General features: G+C 42.3%; 2 protein-coding genes across 2 annotated transcripts in view; one reads left to right on the top strand and one right to left on the bottom strand.

Annotated features, from left to right (window-relative positions):
• magi2b (membrane associated guanylate kinase, WW and PDZ domain containing 2b) overlaps positions 1–5,629 on the top strand; it is a gene marked incomplete at its 5' end in the record, with an annotated part of 101,195 nt that extends 95,566 nt beyond the window's left edge. Inside the window, one exon of the mRNA XM_083654183.1 lies at positions 2,326–5,629. Within this exon, the coding sequence (XP_083510309.1) occupies positions 2,326–3,029 (704 nt within the window). The 3' untranslated portion in view covers positions 3,030–5,629. The remainder of the gene's footprint in view (positions 1–2,325) is intronic.
• A 223-nt stretch (positions 5,630–5,852) lies between these two features.
• On the bottom strand, positions 5,853–14,007 carry ergic2 (ERGIC and golgi 2). The gene is made up of 14 exons (XM_083654425.1): positions 13,877–14,007; positions 12,814–12,963; positions 12,612–12,720; positions 12,488–12,534; positions 12,298–12,365; positions 11,942–11,982; positions 11,485–11,586; positions 11,289–11,381; positions 9,698–9,753; positions 9,492–9,590; positions 8,546–8,643; positions 8,262–8,424; positions 6,740–6,819; positions 5,853–6,439 (listed from the first exon to the last, which is right to left on the bottom strand). The coding sequence occupies exons 2-14, from the start codon at positions 12,917–12,919 to the stop codon at positions 6,374–6,376; spliced, it is 1,128 nt and encodes a 375-aa protein (XP_083510551.1). The 5' UTR covers positions 12,920–12,963; positions 13,877–14,007; the 3' UTR covers positions 5,853–6,373.
• Between the last annotated feature and the right edge of the window lie 1,193 nt (positions 14,008–15,200).

Here is a 15,200-nt window from a genome sequence, read left to right as displayed (position 1 = left end):
TTTACTCTTTGGGCTTTAGGGCAAGGTGTCACAATAGTCTACTGGAAATTTCTTCAACCCAGTAATGTTGTTTCTTATTAACTTTTATGATTGAAATGTCATATGTATGCCTAGTGGATGAAATTCAACTTGGTTGCTAAGAGTTGCATGTTGGGCAATTTGAGTAATTACCATAATCAGCTAATTAATCGCCAAAACTAAATTAGCATGAGTAAGGCTGAAACCAGGAAATTGTTATACTGTATTGTTGCTTTTAATCAATTTAGAAAGGTGATCTAGAGTCTAAATTGATGTTTGGAAGTCCAGAAATTAATCTCTTGCCATAACCGAGTCTACTTAACTATTTCTAAATTGACTAAAAGCTCAAATATACTAGACTGGCTCCAGACCTTCGAAGCCACACCCACTCCACAGTTGTGAATTTGGCTCTTCTTGAAGAGGCAGTGAGTTTATGAATTGAAGATGCAGTTTGAATATCAGGCTAAAAATATACAGTAGCCTTTTCCAGATTTTGACCTATAGCCAGGCACTTCAAAAGTCACACAGAGAGAAATACAGTCATACAGAGAGAAATGCAGCATCAGTGGCAGTGCCTTTGTGGTTCACTGTGTATATCAGCTGCCTTTAGAGAGGGAGAGGTTGCGAGTTCTATCCTGGGATGTGCACAAACTGAACTTTCATCTGTGTTTTTTGAGGCAGCAAAGATTTGTATTTGAATAAAAGTGGAAACATAGGCATAACAGTCCTCTTTTATTTTTACACTTCTAATTAATTTGAGGATATTAAAGCGGGCCGCATATGTCTCCTCCATCGGGAATCGAACCAATAGTCCACCTGTCAGATAGCGACAAAGACACAGCGACTCACACTACTGAGCTATTTGGAGTTCACCTTCTGAATCCTACACACTGTGTTCACACTGACAACAACACAGAGCATATAGAGTGAGTTAGGTTGGAATTGAACGAATGAGCAGCTGTTGATCTGACTGAGCTAGAGTCAAGAGACTGACTAGACTCCTACATCAGCTTATTTCTATCAGTGTTCAAACTACTTGTGATGATAAAAAAGTATCACCGGTGCTACCTGAGGCAGGGATTGAACAAACAACCTTCAGACATCACACAGTAACCACATGTTTACCTGATTGAGCTATAGCCCACTTCCACTTTTAATGTTTTCATATTGTAGCTTTAAACCTTGATCTGTGAATGTTGAAGTAGGTCTAACAAAAAGGAGATAAGAGAGGAATTAAATATGAGTGTGTGATTTGAAAAAGAAAGTTGCGCTTCACAATTAGGAAGTTCTTTACCGGAGTATGTTACGCTAAACTATGCAGTTCAACTACATGTAGTTCACTACTCCCCAACACTGTGTGTGTGTGTGTGTGTGTGTGTGTGTGTGTGTGTGTGTGTGTGTGTGTGTGTGTGTGTGTGTGTGTGTGTGTGTGTGTGTGTGTGCGTGCGTGCGTGCGTGCGTGCGTGCGTGCGTGCGTGTGTGTGAAAGAGCAATATGGTTGAAGTGACCCTAGATTAACTTGTATCATCCTGAAGTAGCCTGTGGCTGTGTGTGATCTGCTCAGGATCAGTGTCTCTCATCTACACTACAGTCTCCTCAAAGCCAGTGCTTACGCTTTTCATTAATTCAATGATTCCTATCCATAACTTGAATGGAGAGAATGGACACCTCCTAGTGGATCATGGTGATTTCCTTTGGTACACCCATGGACTGTATGGTACACCCAACATGGCTTCCAAAGAATTGTGATAATGTTGTCATGTAAATGAATATCATGTGTGGACAGGATGTGAGACGTGAGACAGAACGTTAGAATGTTTATCACAAATGATGCCGTTGCAGTGGTAACGGATCAGCTTGAGTCTCATGCACAAAAATCAACAGATTTCCATGACGGCATCATTAAACATTCTGTGGCAGCCATTATAAGTGAACCAGCCAAATGACCATGTGAGAGTGTAGATTTGAAAGAGAATGACCGCTCTAGCAAGTCAAATTCTATGGTCCTACTACCCCACACAATGAAAATATGACTGCGTCTGTTTTGTGTAAAGTATTGAAGGGCATATTATTAGATTTTATGGTCTATCTGTGTAGAGGCCTACATGACAGACACATTGCATGCATATTTGCATGACAGTAGGATGTGATGTTTCACTGTGCGGTTGTGTAGATCGTTCTCTCTACAATCGACTCTCTTTGTCTCTCCTGATCATCTTTCTCTCTTTCTAGGCGCATGTGCATGCTAGTGTGTGCCAATATGCTTCAATCTCTCGGTTGATGATTGTGTCCTTGTCCCCCAAGTAGACGGTGCCACCCCCTGGGATTCCCTTCCTACAGCCCACTCTGCCCTGCAGGAAGTGACCCTTGAACCCCAGCCGACTCCATTGCTCTCATCCCATCCAGCCTCAGCCCCAGACTCCCCTCATCAACTCCCTCTAGAGGCCACAGTGTGCAAGGCAGACCAGGCTCCACAGCTGACAGACCACAGCTCCGTTAGAGGGGCTACCGGTGGCAGGTCCACCCAGCAGAAGTACACCGTCAGGGGGCAGGGAACCCCCCAGGGGCCTGGAGAGGCGGAGGGCGGACCAGGAGAGAGGCAGCCTCGGGCTTTGCCGCCCAAAACTGTCCTGGGGAGGTCCGCTGAAAGAAGAGAGAGGCAGAGGGAGACTTGCTCCCCCTGCTGTGAGAGGAAGGGCCTGCACACACAGGCTTTGAGCACTGTCTGGCCCTGGGACCCATACGTGAGTGTGAATCTGAATGGAGGTTCTCTAGGAAGTGGGGACCGCGGAGATGGACGGGTCAACCTCCAGGAGAGGCTGGTGTCCAGAGGTCTGCTCCCCAGAGAAGAGGAGAGGGTCGGTGGCCACAGCGGGCTCTGCTGCCCCTCCAAGTCCCTAGAAGAGCCTCCTGCTAGGAGTGCGGCTGCCTCCCCTGGACCCTGGAACGTCCCTGGGTCCGACAAACTGCTTGGCACCCTGAGGTCCTGGACCTCCACAGTAAGCAGATAGACTGGATCTAGCTGGTTTGGACCGGATCAGACTGTCTGGCTCGAGCTCCCCATTCAATTCACTATCAGATCTTCGAAAAATATATCGCCCTCGCTCTCTCTCCCTAACTTTCTGTCTTTTCTGCCCTGTTTTTCCCCCCCATCTACTTCTGAAATCATATTTTGTTTCATTTGTTCGTACAAGATGATTATTACACCCGCCACCTTAAAAAAAACCAGAGGGACTTCCACAGCTATTGTAATATACAGTCTAAAACATGATGGAGACTCAATACCTAGTCATTTCAGGCAGAGATGGAGTAACAATGTACGATGCTGAGCGGAGTTGTGCTGTTCGACGTGTACCTTTAACCACTCAACCATATCTGGCTCAGATTGGATGGTTAGTGCAACGTAACCTCAGATGGGACGAGGCTTCTCGCATGAGAGAGATGTACATTGAAGAGATTTACTTCTGCTCTATTTTCTTTCTGCGCAGTGGAGAGAACGAGACTGCAGATCTGTGTCACATGGAGGCCAGTGGCACTGAAAGTTCTCCTGAAACATGAGCTCCTGGAGGACATGGCACTAACCCAAGAGTACAGCGCCGTTAACAAGACATATGTTAGATCTCACATGCCTATCAATATATCATATACTGTAAATGTAAAGATGTGAAAAATATGTACATTTGGTAATCTCAAAAACGTACCTGTTGGTGTTTTTTGAGGCAGTGTTGTAGTTAGATACATTGTAAAGGGGGAAAAAACAAAACATCAGGACCGTATTTTAGGATCCATATTTCCATGGCCTCATCTATAACTACATATCAAAGACTGTGGAAGTCACCGAACCCAGACTGCCGAGGGAGGCGGCGGTCTTGTGCATGGACGTTAACCACCATGTTATTATACAGACACTGACATGTCTTTTTAGAGGAAGAATATAGAGGGTAGCCTCTGTGGAGCTAACATTTGGTACTCATGTGAAACAACCCCCCCCCAACCCCCCCTCATCAAATTGAACTTTTGAGTGGCTCAAAACAGTTGGCTTGACAAGAACTCATATTACTGTTCTGTGGGTTATGTACGCAACCTGATCACAAATCAATCATGCAGTCATTGTGCAGAATTAGGAGCCGTGTTGTATTCATTTAATGCTCAAAAGAAGATGTCATCCATGCTGTATTTCCCATTTCTATGCCTTTTACTGTGCTAAGTGTACCACATCACTGTGGGAGAGGGGCGTCGGTGCGGGGGAAGAGGCGGCCGATAGGATCCGAGGTGGGGCGGAGTGCCTTACTGAAACTAATGCAGAGCTCTTACCATTGTGATCGATAGTCTTTTCTCGTTTTAACTTTGTTTTCGAAATTGAATGCAAAACAGATGTTAGTGGCCATCCACCCACATATCAACACACTATTGGGTTGTGGAGCCTGATTCTCATTGGATTAATCGCCAAGCTATATATATATATATACAATTATCTTGATGCACTCTCAACTGTACAGCCTGTATCAGTATTTGCCCTTTTCCCCTAGTGCTATAAAGGGGATCAAATGTAGCCTGTAGCATTATGCTCTGCTTTTGGAGAGCTGACCTGCAGAAGTGGACGAAGAAGACAGTGTTATCTAAGTGGGCTTTGGTTTCTGTTGTGTCAAATGAGCCTCATTTCAGCTTTATGGATCGGTTTTAATGGAGGAAAGATACCAACTTTGCGTTGTCACACGTGGTGCCAATGCTTATTCAATCTGAAGCATCAACATTTTAGATATCTGAAGTGCAAAGACACCTCTGTCACTGGCACAGAGTAAAGGCATGCTGCTATTACACTTTAACACAGTTACATGAAGTCATTATCCTCCTGCAGTTCTCCATTTTGATATCCTCCATTCCTCTCCACACAATGTTTGCTCTCATTAAAAATAAATCACCAATCTTGCTCCCAGAGCATTTTAGTACCGCAGGACTAGATGAGGGTTTAAAAAAATAATCACAATGCATTGCGACAATGTATTTACTGAATGCAACATGATGGCACCTCCAGGCTATACTCGTAAACTGGTAGACTTATGAGTTGACCTCCAAGGCCAGCCAAGTCATAAAATCGACTGGTTAACTAGAATGACATTTATGCATAAAATAGTAAAACAGACTGACCTGCAGTGGTTCCCAAGACATATGCATTAACTAAAAAAAAAAAAGTTTTGTCATTGATATCGTTGGTTGTGACTTTTCTGAGTGGACCTGAACATTAACACATGAACTGTAGTTCATGCCAAACCAGTTAACGAGGAGCGTGCGATCGTGCCATTAGGCTGTAGACATGTGTTTACTGTATGTACAAATGTCCAAGTTCAGAAAAGGTGAAAGAATATGTCATCCAGCCCTCTGTCTCCGTCGAGGCCGTCCCCTGCCTGCTGTGAGGGATTTTGTATACAGAAAAAATATTGCTATATTGGAATCTGTGAAGGATGGCACGTTCATGAATCCCCATTGAGATCAAGTATAACTGTGTAGTGTTAACTGTGTATTATCCACCCTGTACAGCTGTATTCCTACAAATATGGTTTACTGTATCATTGATACTGTAGTTTCAAAGACGTGAACAACTATTTTTATGAAATGCGACAGTACTGATATATTACATTTTGCTAAAAAACAAAAAACTTGTTTACTGAAAGATATTCTGAAATACTGTCAAATAAACTCTTGACATGGTGTAAAATAATCTTTTTTTTCCAGAGATTATTTTCCTGCTAACCTTTATTTCATTTTTGTTAATTACAAGAGTAATGATGAAACTATTCCAAAAGACTAAATATGGAAAATGAATGCAAATTAAATTGAAGGTGTATTTTATTTATTTATTTTTCAAATCAGCCTCATATGTAAAACTCATTATCCATACATAGGCACATTTAGGTGGGAATCTGGCATCCTACCCTTTTCACACCATCCCCCTATAACACCAGCTTGCATCATATATATATATATATATATATATATATAAAATGAGGTCAGATCTACAATGATGGTACACAATTCGTGTTACAATTGCTTTCCTGAGAATGGTTGACAGTTATTCCTGGTGCAGGTTGCCAGGGATACTGACAGTGCTGAAAATAGTGTAGGTCTTGAGTGATGCTTCCTGGATGGATGAACAGTCATGAGTGACTTAAACCCACAACTTAAAAATCATAAAAAATATTTACAGAATTTTGAATGGAGCAGGGACTTATTTCATAACAAAGCAACCTGTAAACATTGCCATAGTTGCTGCTTATTCCATGGCTTCCTAGTGGGCAAGACTACGGGACAAAGCTGCAAGGAGTGACGTCTACTAGTTGAGTTGCGGGGACTTGTGTCACTGCGTGTGATTTTCTGTAGGAGCTGCACCTTCATTAATCAGCGGCTCGTTGAGAGGATCCTCCTGAGGAAGGACGGAATACGAAATCGTGAGCTGTAGTGTTTCAGACAGTTGAGACAGTCGAGCAATTAAGGCCATCGCATACTGCATGTGCCAACTCCTTTCCCTCCTACTCTGTCTCACGCTCGACATTCCGGCTGTCTGAATAATAAAACAAACTACTAAGAAATGCGAGTGGACTGCCCACTAACGTTTGTTAAATGTATAGAACATACGCAACACAACATCTTGAAGTAACATTTCAATTAAAATGTCTTTCCCTCCATCTCTGTCTGCAAGTCTTGCATTCATACGTTCCCTTACCTCTGGAACTCTGTAAACTCCCATTCTGAAATGACAGCAAACCACATCGAACAAGAAGCCCACCATCCCGTGAAGCATGCCTGTAAGCCAATAAAGAAGCATTAGGTTATGGTTATGTTGGCTGTTCTGTCTTCATGTAGGAGAGGATGTCAACTCGATGTCTGTGTTTGAGAACTTCATAACATCCATAAATAATTCATACGGCATGGCTTTCTGGCCTTTTCCAAGCTGTTAAATCCTCATTTCAGCAAACATAATTACCAAGCAGCACTTATTCCAATAAAATGGCAACTTCTAAAATGGTCGTGCCAGTTGCTCCATCATCTTAAGCACATCAGAAGAGACCAAGTTCGCTAGCCTCCTCCCATGGTCTCCGATATTTCTGCACAAAAACCTGGCAAGCCAGTTTTAAGAGTTAATCGTTTTCGAATGAATGCTTTCTGCTGGATTTGATGCCGAGTGATTATGTCAAAGTCTCAAGTCCTGTTCCAAGAGGGAGGAATGTCTGTACTGTATGTGACCAAGGACGCACACAGTTCTGACAGAAGGAGAACGATACAAAAGGTGTATGTGTGATGTGTTAAAGATGTATCTGGCATAGCGAGAATCCAAAGCAGTACCCTATTTTGTGCGGGGGTACAAATGCCTTGTTTTTATGCGTGTGCTGTGTGCTAGAACAGTGGTTCCCAGCCCCCTGGCCAGAAAGCAATTGCTGCCCGGGTGCGAGGAAACGGCATGGGGGGGAGGGGGGGGGGGGGGGGGGCTAGAGAGAGAGGCTATTTGTGCGCATTGAACTTGGCATGGTCTGTCTGTGCAGTGCTGCTAGCCTGCGCCTTTCCTCAGGCCGGTCATGCCCACAACACATGCGCGCATCCGCACAAGCGAGGTCATCAGACGGTCATGCCTCGCTGATCAAAATAGATGTGTGAGTTGCAGCGAGCGAGCTTGAGAAACATCGCTAGAGTCTTCTGAAGAAGAGGTGGGGGAGATAAAAGGAGACCTGACCTAATGGGGATGACAACACAGAGAGCGGAGGTCAAAATAAATAAATAAAATAAAAGAAAGGAAGCTTTCAACTCGGCAAACGACGAGTAACGTTACGCTTGCAAATGACGGTGGGCTGAAAAGTATGCTTGACATAACCTCTCGGCATTCTGGATCAAAGTCGAGGCTGAATATCATGAGATAACGTAGCCACAAAAGCAGTGAAAACGTTGCTCCCATTTCCAACATCATCATTATCATATCTCTCCCATCACCCCTCGGTGGGACCGTCTTGTTGCAGGGAGACGGGCCCAGGGGCTCCCACTACACACAGTGATATTGGTGCAATGTTCATGTGAGGGAAAAATGGGCTGTGTGCTTAATATCCAACGTATAATTAGACCCCTTGTGTGTTCGCAGACAGCGATTACGTATTTTGATGGGCGGAGCCGAACTGGTTGCACCGCTTGGAAAGGTTGGGAAGCCCTGTGCTAGAGGAGCAAGAGAAAGAGTGAGTGTGTGTGAGAGAGTTTCAGACCTGTGGTGGAGAAAATGCCTCCAACGATGCCGCAGAGTCGGACGAGAAATTGCCAGAGAGGCATGTGCTGCTCAGTGACTTTAACCATTAGGGAGCTGATGTCATATTTCATAAAGATCCCTGAGACTCCATGGCTGCCTGCAGCATGGTTTATGGCCCGCTCCTGTGTATAAGAAGTTACAAGAGGGGTAATAAACATATACTGTACAGAACAGAACATACTGTTAGTACAACAAGAGACAAGTTGAAACATACTGTATAAACTGGTGCAAACTCAAACCTACCCGCTCAGTGACTGAGTACTGGTTTGTGTCCGCAGAGATCTGGTAGGTGTTCAGTTTGGTGGGCACTATGGTGATGAAGTACTGAAACATGTGGTTATCTAGAGAGAAATATTAAAAATGTCTGTCAACAGAGCTCAGTGAAGCAGGGGTTCAAGAATAAATGTGTAATGTAGGATAAGAATAATTAACTTTATATACATATTTTTTTTCTTAAAAGGTGCTGTAAGTGATTCAGGGTTTTTTTGTTTGTTTTTTTAGAATACGTGTTAATCAATTAAATAGCTCTACATTCTGACAGCTCTCACTGAATGTCTGGTCAGTAACATGGGTATCCCAGTCCCTCCGCTCTGCAGCAAACAGAAGAAAAAAGTGGAATCCTCTCTCCTGATTGGATAAAAGTGTGATGGGATCCTAATTTATTTTCTGTATACTGCAGAGTGGAGGAGCCAAGCATGCAGTAAAAGAAAACAACAAACATTACAATATAGCAAGTTATCAAGTGTTTAAAATGCATGATCGATGGTAGCAGTTTTGCTTCCCTGAATTCTAACGTCTAACAGCACTGAAGGCAAGGACCTAGTAATCCTTTATCTTTAATCAACACTTTAGCAGCCAAAAGGTTGTTCCTGAGAATCTTGTGGGGAGTTCAGCAACATTGATTGTAATTAAGCTAACAGCCAACTAACATAACATAACATTCCAACGTGCAGTTGTTAAAATTGGGATGATGTCGTTTGGCATTTTGGCACCAGGTTTAGTGCCTGGCTGCTGCAGAAGATGTGAGAGGATTTTTGAGTCTTAAAAAAAGGAAATTAGAGAACCTCTTAAGCTCAAAGGATAGAAATGGAGGTTTAACTCTGGTGAAAACAGTACCTATGAACTATACACTACATAACATTTCAGTTTGAAAAGATGATTTATCTAGTATTTGAAAACACAAACGTACTATCAGGAGAGATTTTCTCTGTCCCATCCAGGGGGTTGATAATCCCTGGGATCTCCTCTCCAAATGACAGGTGGTCGATCCGGTGGGAGAAGTTATATGCTGTAATACAAGTCAAAACAGTCAGTAATCAGAGAGAAACAAAGTTTCAGAAAACATAATGCCTCCAGCTGTCACCGGCGGAGGCATCAACAAAATAAGAAACTCACAGTCATGACTAACAAGGGCAGCTAGATGGGCGTGGCCTCTGGGATGCGGGATGGCCCTGTGGGGGGATGAAAAAGTCAGAGGTCAGGCTCTGCAAGGCTGCTATCTGGTCCTAGCCTGGGTAAACCCATCCCCCACGTGACCTGCTCTCAGACTGTTCTCAGTCACTATGTGACTGGGAACTGAGAGAGCAGGTCACGTGGTGGCTGGGTTTACCTAGGCTAATCTGGTCCTACACTACTAACATTATCATCTAGTATAGGGGTGTCAAACATACGGCCCGGGGGCCAGAACCGGACCATCACAGGGTCCCATCCGGCCCACAGGATGACTGCAAAGTGTACAAATTGCATTGAGAAGTCCTTCAATCCAATGTTATGCACTTATGAAGGCTAAGCGGTACCAGGTTTCAGGAGCAAGTTAAATATTAAGTAGCCTATTCATGTTTTCTGTATTCATCACTAAATGGTAAACTATTGTCATTACCCTTGACTAGATAATTGTACAGTTGTCAATTGTAATGCAGTTACAGACAGGGCAGTGCACCAGACAGCTCCTCCATATCTGCAATCGATGGTCAGGTTTAAAACCTTGCATCGCTCCTCCACCCGTCCAGATCGCCTCGCCCCACCGCTGCGTGGACTAAAAGTCGCTCATCCCGATCGCGACTCTTCTCGTCCCTGGCACCACAATGGTGGAACGAGCTCCCCCCTTCGGTTAGGATGGCCGAATCTCTTTCGACGGAGACTAATAACACCTTTTCAGGCTACACCTGGGCCGTTCTTGAACTAACATCTTTCTCCCTCTTCTAAGTAATAATAATAATAAATAATAATAATAATAATAATGTTCTATCTATTCTATCTAATCTATTCCATCAAAAGGTCTTAGCTGTCATTGACTGTGTTGATTTCTGTACTGTTGACAAAATGTGATATTGTAAGTCGCTTTGGATAAAAGCGTCTGCTAAATGACAATGTAATGTAAAGTAATGTCGTTATTTATTTGATGGTAACTGAGATAACCCTGTGTGAATCAGAATCAGAATCAGAATCACTTTTATTGCCACAGTATGCAAGTTACATACGAGGAATTTGTCTTAGTGTCTGTATGCAGCGTAGCGGTCACATCAATATACAGGGATAAGAAGTAGGAAGATAACTAACGGCAATCGCAAGGTTGCAAGTGCAATCAAATCGAATCAAATCGAGTCAATATATACAATATGTACATGAGTGGTGAAGTGTTCTGTGGACGATAAATATGAATTTACGTTGGAAAACATGTTCTTAAAATGTACCTGTTATTCTTTACATTAAAAGAAACAGGAAAGGGATGTTTTGTCATTTATAGGTTATTGATTTTCTTTGTCTGGCCCACTTGAGACCAAATTGTGTTGCATGTGGCCCGTGAACTACAATGGGTTTGATGCCTCATTCGCACTGCCTGGAGGCAACATCTCATCTACTCACACGTTGACATTGACGTTGTATTCGTGCGAATATCTTAAAATCAACCCAGTGTGAATGCATGGTAATCATTACTAAACAGTCTCGTTTTGAGTGCAGTGGTAATTGTTATATGGATACGTACTTGCCCACAGTAACATGGAAGTTTCCTGCCACCTTGTTCACGTACATATGTCCATGTATCCTGCAGGCACCAGGGGAAGTGGCACTGTTCTCGCTAGGGGAAAAAGTAGCCAAAAAAGTTATTTCATCACCAAAACTGCATACTAGCCCCACCCCACCCCCAACACAGAGAAGAGCCCATCTTGAGCAGCACATACATGGGAGGCGGAGCAGGACGAGCTCCTTTCAACGCGGTCTTAAAGATAACGTCCTGGAGTGAGTGTTCCTCTCTCAGACGCTCCTGGATGTGCAGCAGAGTCCTAACAGTGAGGGAGCGAAGGTTAAGAACAACAATGTTTTAAGTATGAATGAGACAATACATGTAAATTTTGTCCTGCTTGATAGCACTGTCATTGCAACAGATGGAAAACCAAATGGCCCCAACTGAGATAGGCACCCAATATAATTTTGCATCCTTTAGAGTTGCAAACAAGGTTGAAGGGTAAATAATAAATATAAACACTTTTTTCCACAAAAACACAACTGCCTTGGTGAATGTAAACAACAGACCAAAGTTGTACATGTCACCACATCCCTTTAGGGAGCCTCTGTAAAAAAATGACAGATCTATTGTATGCAAGTTAATACATTTAAATGAATAAAATTAAATCTTACATGTGCCATAATCTTTGCTGTGGAGAAAGCTCAAAGTTGACCTAGAATGTGACCGCAAAACAAAAGGAAGGTACTGTCACAGAAACACAACTAATACAAACAAAAATACAAGGGATTCACTGTAACTCCCCCTTATGCAAATAACAAAAATTGGCTTGTAAGGAGGAAGAATGATGGTTGAGAACAAAGGCTGTTGTGTGCTTTTTTGGATTTCGAAATCCCACTTCATCACTGTCAAGTTGTACTCCTCAACTTGGATTTCGAAATCCCACTTCATCACTGTCAAGTTGTACTCCTCAACTTTAGTAGAGGGTGGATAAGTTACTGAAGCACCGTGTACTGTTACTCATACTCACTGGTTCATATTTTAACCCGTCAGATGCAACCATGGTCTCTGCCAGATCTAGGACATCTGCACCTATATCTGTATTCATCCATCCACAAATACACAATTCAAACACATCATTATGCCACTTTTGAACTAGCTATGAATGAGTGCTACCTTTTTCAGAATTTAAACACAAATACATCAATCTTAGTACTTACACTGGCATCTCATAGCCACCGTGATGTCAACATTTATTCTCAATTTACTGTGAATGATGAGAAGACACAATTAGGCTAGAACTCAAGTAAATAAGTCAAGCATTCACATTTCTTCGGCTCTCACCTGCTGAAATCTCTGTCCACCTCATACTCGTACTTCATCCATGTGTTTCTGTACACAAAGAATTCCAGGAAGGCCAGGACAGCCATGCAAGTGAATGCTATCAACGACACTAGAAATATGTAAAAAGAGTTGCAAAATGAGTCACGGTGTAAATTATTCCCCTAGGAATTGAAGACTACATTGTCTAGTGTTTTCTGTTTACCTGTCCCTCCAGTCGCGGTGGCCTCCACGTAGCTCTCAGGGACTTTGGGGAAGGCATCCAACTCTCTCACTAAATTCAAAGCCTTCTTCTTGGTCAGTCTCCTCATCTTGGGGGCAACAGTGTGGCTTTGGACGACCCCTCATACAGTGACTGTGTAAAATATCATGGGTTAGCTTAGCTATTCCCTCTGTGCGACGGACAATGTGAAGTAATGTGTTTACCTGCAACTTCCCTATGCTGACGTTACTGCGATGAAGTTAGTTTTATGTTGAACACCGGGTGGTGAAACTGAGTAGTACAGTCTGACGCAGCTGGAATAGTCTAGACCAAATCACCGTGACGTCACCATGTAAACAAATTTACTTCCGGGTACCACTTGGGGAAGGCGGCAGGTTTAAATGTGCGTGTTGTCAAATAAATGCTGTCAAACCCTCTCGTTGTTTTCAGCCGACTACTTTCAATTTAAATGGTTAAACGGTTGGTAAACATGCTTGTCCGACGTATCTAGCCTTTCTTCTGTGTTTGTTTTATGTAGTGTTAGCTAGCTAATATCGTTTGTTTGTCTGTCAAACTCGCTGTTTTTTTGCAGTCGTTAACGTTACAGAGTAACCTCGCATCACCAGGCTCTTCTCGGCGAGAAAGAGCCTGGTACAGACAGAGATACTGACGCCACGTCAATTTAATTTAGCTTCAAGTCTACTCTAGTCTGGTCCAACAGGTAAATTAGCTAGTCTGGTCTCCACTAACGTTAGTGAAAGTGTTGTTATGATATTAAACAACAACACAACACGGACGAACCATTTTTGTCTTCTTTGTCTGTTTTTGTCTTCAAAACGTCAGTTTGTGCCGTTCACCGCCATTATAATGTGTGGACCCAGGGGTACCCGGAAGTAAATGTAAACATCCCGCTGATTTGGTCTATTTTTGGTCTAACTTCACCACAGTGCTGACGTTGGCCATGACGGCAGCAACCAAGCTAGCTCGTTTAGCATCGGAACGTAGGAAGTTAACGTTAACAGCAAACTGTGTGTGGTCAAAGTATTGAGAAATAACTTTATCGTACCGTCAGCTTCGTCCGCGGTTAAGGTGCTCTGTTTCATATTCATCAGGAATATACCAAACATAAACTATCACCGGCTAGCTACATGGTATCTGTTGTGTTGTGGACTATCTAAATTTGCCCTTTAACCTTGTAGGAAAACTGCATTCACTCTGACTTAGCGGCGCCCTCTTTCGGCAGCTAAGCGCGAATTCCTTACGGGTTATTTTTTGCTACATACATATGGAGTCCCGGATCCGGGACTCCATACATACAAACATCATGGCTTTGATATCTTCACAATGTATTGAACAAAAATAGCTATTGAACAAAAATAGCTATTGAACAAAAATATAAACGCAACACTTTTGTTTGCACGTGTCTCATGAGCTGGTCACAATTAAACACAAACTCTTTCACACACTCTCTAAAATGTCGTTTTCTCACACAATATTAATGTAGCATAACCAGTGTTGGGCAAGTTACTGAAAATTAGTTAGTTACTTGTTTCAAAAAGTAATTTAATTACTTTACAAATTACTGCATAATAAAAGTAATTTACTAGGGACAGTAACTTTGTTACTTTTAAAATGTCTGCTACTTTCACACCCTAAAATAACTAATTTTGTGAACGTAATTAATTAGATTAGGCTACTATTACTGCAAAACTAGTTACTTAGTAACTAAATTAGTTACTCCCAACACTGAGCATAACACATTGGAGACAGCTTTAATAATACTTTTTTACGGCATGCCAAATAATTGGGTATTATGTAAGAAACGAAGGCATCAAAGGAAAATATTTAAATCTTCACAAACTTCTGTTTTAATTCATTACTATTCTTCAATCCATAGAACATTTCATTATAGTCTTGTTTCAATTTTGAATGTAATTGTTGTATGTGTAATGTGTGGTTTCTTTTTAGTCAATCTGCATTTGTGAATGTTATATATTTTCATATATTAGAGGTTCAAAAACCTTTACAATCGATATCAATCTTTTTTTTTAAATGAATAGTTGAACCAGTCATCGCCTTAACAAAATCATTTTGTACATAGGCAATCATAAAATAAATAGTCAGTTTAATTATTGCAAAACACACACTTTCCATCAATATCGTTTCTGAATCTTGAAAGCACCTGGTTCACAGGATAAACCAAATGTATAATTTTAAATGACCGGCTCAGGAGGGAGGTCGTAGATGTACACAACCACCATTGGCTCACAGAATTTCCAGGCCTCTGGAGGGAGGTCCGCAGCTGGACACTTCTCATGTTATCACCACAGGACACAGCGTATGAACATTTCTTGTACAGACACAAGATAAACAGATACATATAACCATGA

Source organism: Poromitra crassiceps (genome assembly GCF_964638095.1).
Source record: "Poromitra crassiceps genome assembly, chromosome: 18".
Lineage (NCBI taxonomy): Eukaryota > Metazoa > Chordata > Actinopteri > Beryciformes > Melamphaidae > Poromitra > Poromitra crassiceps.
This window is presented reverse-complemented; position numbering and strand designations above follow the sequence as displayed.